We start from the raw sequence: 8,619 nt of genomic DNA on the forward strand, positions 1-8,619 counted from the left end.
AAGATTAGGGAATGGATCTTAGTGTTTTACAGTCAGTAGAAACTGTCAACATAGAAATGCACAGGATTACATTTAAGCACAAGACATATTTTTATTGAAAGTCAATTCAGTTGCTAAATTGTGTCCGACTCTTTACGACCCTATGGACTGCAGCATTCAAGGCTTCGTTGTCCTTCACCAACTCCCGGAACTTGCTCAAACTCATGTCCATAGAGTCAGTGATGCCATCCAACCATCTCATCCTGTCATCCCCTTCTCCTACCACCTTCAATCTTGCCCAGCATCAGGGTCTTTTCAAATGAGACAGTTCTTCACATCAGGTGGCCAAAGTATTGGAGTTTCAGCTTCAGCATCAGTCCTGAATATTCAGGACTTATTTCCTTTAGGATTGACTAGTTTGATCTTCTTGCAGTCCAAGGGATGCTCAAGAGTCTTCTCCAACACCACAGTCTAAAAGCATCAATTCTTCAGTGCTCAGCTTTCCTTATAGTCCAACTCTCACATCCATACATGACTACTGGAAAAACCATAGCTTTGAATAGATGGACCTTTGTCAGCAAAGTAATCTCTCTGCTTTTTAATATGCTGTCTAGGTTGGTCATAGCTTTTCTTCCAAAGAGCAAGCATCTTTTAATTTCATGGCTGCAATCACCATCTACAGTGATTTTGGAACCCAAAAAAATAAAGTCTCTCACTGTTTCCAATGTTTCCCCACTTATTTGCCATGAAGTGATGGGACCAGATGCCATGATCTTAGTTTTCTGAATGTTGAGTTTTAAGCCAGCTTTTTCACTCTCCTCTTTCACTTTCATCAAGAGGCTCTTTAGTTCTTCCTCACTTTCTGCCATAAGAGTGGTGTCATCTACATATATGAGGTTATTGATATTTCTCTTGGCAATCTTGATTCCAGCTTGTGCTTCATCCAGCCTGGCATTTTGCATGACGTACTCTGCATATAAGTTAAATAAGCCGGGTGACAATATACAGCCTTGATGTACACCTTTCCCGATTCAGAACCAGTTCATTTTTCCATTTTTGCTTATAACTGTTGCTTCCTGATCTGCATATGGATTTCCCAGGAGGTAAATAAGGTGGTCTGGAATTCTCATCTCTTTAAGAATTTTCCGTAATTTGTTGTGATCCATACAGTCAATAGCTTTGGCATAGTCAATAAAGCAGAAGTAGATGTTTTTCTGGAATTCTCTTGCATTTTTGATGATCCAGCAGATGTTGGCAACTTGATCTCTGGTTCCTCTGTTTTTTCTAAAGCCAACTTGAACATCTGGAAGTTCACAGTTCACTTACTGTTGAAGCCTGGCTTGGAGAATTGAGATATTACTTTGCTAGCATGTGAGATGAGTGCAATTGTGCGATAGTTTGAACATTCTTTGAAATTTCCCTTCTTTGGGATTGGAATGAAAACTGACCTTTTCCAGTTCTGTGGCCACTGCTGAGTTTTCCATATTTGCTGCATATTGAGTGCAGCACTTTCACAGCATCATCTTATAGGATTTGAAATAGAGAAATTGGAATTCCATCACCTCCACTAGCTTTGTTCATAGTGATGCTTCCGAAGGTCCACTTGACTTCACATTCCCGGATGTCTGGCCCTAGGTGAGTGATCACACCATCATGGTTATCTGTGTTGTGAAGATCTTTTTTGTATAGTTTTTCTGTGTATTCTTGCCACCTCTTCTTAATATCTTCTGCTTCTGTTAGGTCCATACCAATTCTTGTCCTTTATTGTGCCCATCTTTGCATGAAATGTTCCCTTGGTATCTCTAATTTTCTTGAAGAGATCTCTAGTCTATTGTTTTCCAATTTCTTTGCACTGATCACTGCGGAAGGCTTTCTTTTCTCTCCTTGCTATTCTTTGGAACTCTGCATTCATATGGGTGCATCTTTCCTTTTCTCCTTTGCCTTTCACTTCTCTTCTTTTCTCAGGTATTTGTGAGGTCTCCTCAGACAACCATTTTGCCTTTTTGCATTTCTTTTTCTTGGGGATGGTCTTGATCACTGACTCCTGTACAATGTCACAAACCTCCATCCATAGTTCAGGCACTCTGTCTATCAGATCTAATCCTTTGAATCTATTTGTCACTTCTACTGCATAATCATAAGGGATTTGATTTAGGTCACAGTTGAATGTTCTTTGTTTTTCCCTACTTTCTTCAATATAAGTCTGAATTTTTCAATAAGGAGTTCATGATCTGCACTACAGACAGCTCCCCATCTTGTTTTTGCTGACTGTATAGACAGAAGATATCTCCATCTTTGGCTGCAAAGAATATAATCAATCTGATTTGGGTATTGACCATCTGGTTATGTCCATGTGTGAGTCTTCTCTTGTATTGTTGGAATATACATTTCTGAAAAATAAAAAAGAAAAAGACTTTTTTGATAAAAATATATTTCTGATAAAAAAGATATTTTTATCAATACATTTCTGAAAAATCAGAACTTGATACTCATTGATATCAAAGCTATTTGCCTTGACCCTTTTAGCCCTAGAGTTTTGTGTTCTAAAATTAATCATGCTTTATTTCCTAAGTATCCCATTTTATCCATTTAACTGATCCAGGAAAATTAACTCTGAGACTCTTGCTATGCTTTGGGGGCATTATTGACTCTGCTTAGGGAAAACAGATCTTAAAGAACTGAGAGTAAATCTTTCTCCCAGTGGGATAAGAAGATGCTGGGCTCTTGATTCTCTGAAAGGCCAACAAGACAGTCTTTCCCTGGGGAAGTAGAAACTCAAGTATAAACTCTCCTTTCTGAAAGCCAGAGTGTAGAAGAGCCAGACAGAGACAGAACTCCCTGGCAGAGATCACTGTCTCCATCCAGAAAGTCTGCTCCAGCAGAAAATGAAGTCACCACTGTGATGGTGGACCCCTCGCTAAAGCAGGGACTGCACTGGTAATAAAACTGGGTTTGCAGTTGGAAGACCTGTAGGTTTTAGGAAAGGTGTTTGAGGACAGGACTTGAAGGGACATGAGAAAGAGAAGTGGCATGGAGCCAGATGAAGATGATGACGCCAAAGCTGAGCCCAGAGTCTGTGTGTGCTGGGGAGAGGTTTGGTCCTTGTGGGAGTTCATGGATTTGCACCAGAGTATCATGTTGGAGAGAGCTTGACAATCCTTGGTTGAACTCTTCTGAGAACATGAGGGAGAATGCAGATTTGAAAGGGGAAAAACATTTCCTATCACACTCCCTTAATTATCATTACTTAGGAATCTTCACTAGTTTGCCTTTTACTGCCTTTCTCATTTCATAAAAGCACCTGATCCACTTTCTGTTCTCTCCTTTATTTCTCTGACTCCTTTTGTCTTCTTTCTTCGCTATCCAATCTATTTTGCTGTAATTTCAGAATTTTCTTTTTGCATCTTCTCTCTACCATCTATATTTTTGGGCACATATGCTTCTGTTCTCCCCCACTTCTTCTACTCTCTCTCTCTTCAATTCATTTGGACTAGAGTCACTTCAGCATGCACAGCTTTCTCCAGACCCACATAGATCCCCAGGGGAAGCAAGCTTAGAGTACCATTTCCACTCAATGCTCTTCTCACTCTCATCATTATGATTTATTACTCCTTATCCCTCTTTCTTGCTTTACTCACGTTCCTTTGAAAAAATGTGACAACAGACTCAATACTTTTTTAATATTAATGAAAATTCCTATATCTTCTATTTATTTTAATTTAGTACCCAAAAATAACTGATAAAAGTCTCTGCACAGGTGTGGCTCTGTAGACCAAGAACAATAATCTTACAGGACAAATCATTAAGAAGGTTTCCCTGGTGTAATGGCCTAAGAGATCACAGTTGCTGCTCCAAGGAACCCATCTACAGGCTTGTTGGAACAACAAAATGAGCAGTGAAGTCTATTAACCTATGCAGTGTAACCTAACAATTGGGGGAAAACAGGGATGAATGATATGAATACAGAGAGTTAAGGAGGAGAGGCATGAGGGCACAGTAGAGAAGAGATACTCTTCAAAATAGAGGCTAAGAAGCTTCGAGTTAATGTGCAACACGGAAGATGGACTTCTAGTTCTAGTGGTCTGACACTCATGGATTCTTCTGATTAAAATAGTCATACCCACCATTATGATCATCTTTTCATCTCTGGTGTTGGAAGTTAGACCATGTTATCTATGTGTCTACATTTAGTTATATCTTGATATAGCTAGGTGTATTTTATTTCTTTTAATCCCATTTGATTTAGTGGACCTCTTGGTTCTGGTTATTGATATATTTCATCATTTCTGAAAGGCTCAAAGCTCTATCCCTTTCTTTTCTTCAATCTGGAACTTGGATTTTATTTGTTAGACCTTCTTACTCTATCCTCAATTCCTCTTACCCTTTCTTCAGCATTTTTAAACCCATGGACTGTAGCCCACCAGGTTCCTCTGTCCATTGGATTTTCTAGGGAAGAATCCTGGAGTGGGTTGCCATTTCCTTCTTCAGGGGATCTTCCAGACCCAGGAATCGAAACTGGGTCTCCTGTATTGCAGGCAGATTCCTGCATTGCAGGCGGATCCTTTACTGACTGAGCTACAAGGGAAGCCCCATCTTTTAGTTCACTAATTATGTTTCAAATTGTGGCTTATATGCTATTAAGCTTATCTCTTAAATTTTTTAATTATTGTATTTTCATTTCTAGGAGGTATAACTGGTATTATTTTAAACATTATCTTTGCTTATATTTTCAAGTCTATCTCTCATTTCTTTTTTTAAAGAGCCATTGGAAAAAATGTTTCAATATTAATATCAAATAATGACTATCTCAAGATTTTGTAGGTTGAATTCTATGATCTATTGTTTTCTGGGGTTTTACTCCTAATCTTTTTTCTTTTCAATAATTTTTTTACTGCAAACAATTTCTTCAGAAGTCTATATTGAAATTCTTTGAGGCCTGAGATAAAAATTTGTTCCTCAAAAAGGATTTTGATTTGATCCTGTTGTTTTCTGATGCCACCGCCCATAACCCAGAATAACTTTGAATATCTTTTGAGCCAAAGAGCTGGTGTGAACTCAGGATGCAAAGTCACATAGGACCAGCTTGTACATCAAAATTTACAGAGAAGATTTTTCCCAAGTAATGAGATTTGAAGTAGTTTATTTCCTTAGAAGTTCCCAGTGCAGATGTGGAATGGAGATGAAGGTGGGGACTTATTTCTAGTGCACAACACCATTCAGTAGTGCTGTAAAGTCCTACCATATAGAAGATCACATAATAAATAGATTCTCACCCTGCTTGAACCTGGATTTTATCTTCTGTCCCTGAGCTCTATTATGTAAGAAAGCTGGTGCTGATGTTCATGAAATGCCACCAGTGTCCTCAGGTTGAAAGCCAACATTGATGTTTCGTTTCAATGTCTGAATTTCACTTGGTCCTTAATCTGATAAATCTTTCTTTTCTGTCTGTTCAAGGATCCATTAAAGGCATTTAAATACACATACAAATACAATTATTTATGGGTATAGGTATAAGTAAGAATATCGGTGTGGGTATGGATGATGGGTATTGATAGAGATTTGACTTAGACATAATATTAAAAATGTTTTTATTAATTTTCATCAGGGAGTTTCTCTATGTACCCAGTCTATCATACCTCTGCATACTCTCAATTTTTACTCCCTTAAAAACTTGATTGTGGATGCCATCTACACTTTAGAATGCATTTATACACAATTTAAACTTTAAACTATAATGTTTTCTCAGCCTTTGATTTTATCTGATACTTAACTAATTTCTGATCCATTAAACATCAACGGAGGAAACAGACTTGTGTGAGTGCCCTCCAACATTCACATAAGAGAAAATGGAAGATGATACATAGATGAAAGAACCATAGGAAACATTTATTTATATATTCAATGAAAATTTATTAGCCACTTCTGTGTGTCAAAAATGTTCTAGACACAAGGAATGGGAGTGAAAGAGGTGGCTTGTGTCTATATCTTCAAGGATCTTATAAGTTAAATCCACACTCATGAGAGTCTGTGGTAGAATTAACACCTTCTCTCTTCTTCAGCTACCTAAAGACATCTTCCTCCCTGAAGTCACTGCCAATGCTGCCTTATAGCAACAGCTCCCTCTCTACTGAAGCCTCTGAGTTCCTCCTGAACTGTTTTGTCAGGTCCCCCAGCTGGCAGCACTGGCTGTCCCTGCCCCTTAGCCTCCTCTTCCTCCTGGCCATGGGGGCCAACACCACCCTCCTGATCACCATCCAGCTGGAGGCCTCTCTGCATGAGCCCATGTACTACCTGCTCAGCCTGCTCTCCCTGCTGGACATGGTGCTCTGCCTCACTGTCATCCCCAAGGTCCTGGCCATCTTCTGGTTTGATCTCAGGACCATCAGCTTTTCTGCCTGCTTCCTCCAAATGTTCATCATGAATAACTTCCTGTCCATGGAATCATGCACCTTCTTAGTCATGGCCTATGACCGCTATGTGGCCATCTGCAAGCCTCTGCACTACCCATCTATCATCACAAACCAATTTGTGTCAAGAGCTCTTGTCTTCATCTTGGCCCGAAACACATTTCTTACTGCACCTATTCCCATCCTCTCTGCACGGCTCCATTATTGTGGAAGAAATATAATTGAGAACTGTATCTGCGCCAACCTCTCCGTGTCCAAGCTCTCTTGTGGTAACATCACCCTTAACAAAATCTACCAATTATTTTTAGCCTGGACTCTGCTGGGCTCTGACCTCATCCTCATCTTCCTCTCCTATATCTTCATCCTCCGAGCTGTCCTTAGACTCAATACAAGAGAGACAGCTGCTAAAGCTCTGAGCACCTGTGGCTCTCACTTTATCCTTATCCTCTTCTTCAGCACCATCCTGCTGGTTTTTGTTTTTACCCATTTGGCCAAGAAAAAGGTTTCACCTGATATTCCTGTCTTACTTAATGTCCTCCACCATGTCATTCCTGCAGCTCTCAACCCCATTGTCTATGGTGTTCGAACTCAGGAAATTAAGCAGGGGATTTGGAAATTATTGAGGAAGGGTAGTGACAGCAGAAAGTAATTATATTCTTGCTGCTCTCCACGAAGAATACTCAAAATCACAATTGAAAAGCAAGGACTGAGATGTAGAAATAAAGTTCTAATCTTCTTCCTGTTCTTGCCTAGTGATATGAACTGTGCAGTTTCCTCTTACTCAGAGGCACATCCTAGTTCTTATCATTCCATGGTATCCTGGCAGAGACAAAGAATAAAGATGTATAATCTCTCATCATGCTAGCCAGACCTGGGGTCATGAATTTGACCCCTAATTTGACCTAATTGTCTGCTTCTAATTATCTCCCAAGTAGAACTAGTGGAGATGAAAAAAATCTATGCTCACTTAAAAATGTGTGGCTAAAGCAAAAAAGCTCTTAAAGACTGTGCTTTGACTTTGGAAGAGTAAATATAAGATTAAAAAGCAACTGCTTAAAAGTGTTTAAAATAGCTGTTACATTTTAACATTTTTCTTTAGGCATTCAAAAATATTTATAAAAGTTATTTTATATTCAACATAGTATTAGAAAATGGAAAACTAACTAAATAAATCTCGGCCTGTTGTTCAAAAGCACGTGACCTACTGAAAAAGACAAAAACATGTAAAATTAGTTGTACTGTAGTGTCACAAGAGTTTGATTTAAACACATGAATAAGGCACTTTGGTAGCCCAGAAGAGAGAGACATTTATTTCTCTAGGTGGAATTCATTTACCTCCCTGATGTCCTCTTTTAATCCACACCATCTAAATTGCCTCCCAGGCACTTTCTCAAAAACATAAACTACATCCTGCCTTTGGGACTTCTTACTTTTTGTTGCTCTGTCCACATAGGTCTTTCCCTTGGGTCCATTCAGTTTCCTTGACCATGATATTTAAAATAGTATCCACTAAGAAAAAAAAACAAACGTGCCAAGTTTGGTGTCATCTGATCCTTAATGTTTGTTCTTGATTCACCTTGTCACTCTGATATGGCCACAGTGGCTATTGTATTTTTTTTTTAACTTTACAATATTGTATTGGTTTTGCCATACATCAACATGAATCTGCCACGGGGGTACACGTGTTCCTCATCCTGAACCCCCCTCCCACCTCCCTCCCCATACCATCCCTCTGAGTCATCCCAGTGCACCAGCCCCAAGCTTCCTATATCATGCATCGAACCTGGACTGGCGATTTGTTTCATATATGATATTATACATGTTTCAATGTCATTCTCCCAAATCATCCCACCCTCTCCCTCTCCCACAGAGTCCAAAAAACTGTTTTATACATGTTTCTCTTTTGCTGTCTTGCATATAGAGTTATCGTTATCATCTTTCTAAATTCCATATATATGCGTTAGTATACTGTATTGGTATTTTTCTTTCTGACTTACTTCACTCTGTATAATAGGCTTCAGTTTTATCCACCTCATTAGAACTAATTCACATGTATACCTGTGGTGGATTCATTTTTATATTTGGCAAAACTAATACAATTATGTAAAGTTTAAAAATAAAATAAAATTAAAAACAACAAAAAAAAAAAAAGAAAAGAAAAGAAAACGAGGTTAAATATATATATATATATATGTCAAGATGAAGAAACACTTATTTGGAAAGAAATAACATT

The 8,619-nt window shown here is 38.6% G+C and overlaps 1 protein-coding gene across 1 annotated transcript; it reads left to right on the top strand.

Moving 5' to 3' along the window:
• The first annotated feature begins 6,075 nt into the window (after nt 1–6,075).
• On the top strand, nt 6,076–7,035 carry LOC102285342 (olfactory receptor 56A3). Its single transcript, XM_005896293.2, has one exon. It carries the CDS (start codon nt 6,076–6,078, stop codon nt 7,033–7,035), a length of 960 nt encoding a protein of 319 aa, XP_005896355.1.
• Nucleotides 7,036–8,619: the final 1,584 nt, after the last annotated feature.

The sequence above is a fragment of the Bos mutus genome, chromosome 15 (genome assembly GCF_027580195.1).
Source record: "Bos mutus isolate GX-2022 chromosome 15, NWIPB_WYAK_1.1, whole genome shotgun sequence".
Classification (NCBI taxonomy): domain Eukaryota; kingdom Metazoa; phylum Chordata; class Mammalia; order Artiodactyla; family Bovidae; genus Bos; species Bos mutus.

Coding starts and splice junctions, on each gene's coding strand:
- LOC102285342 (XM_005896293.2), top strand. CDS start 6,076: ATGCTGCCTTATAGCAACAGCTCCCTCTCTACTGAAGCCTCTGAGTTC.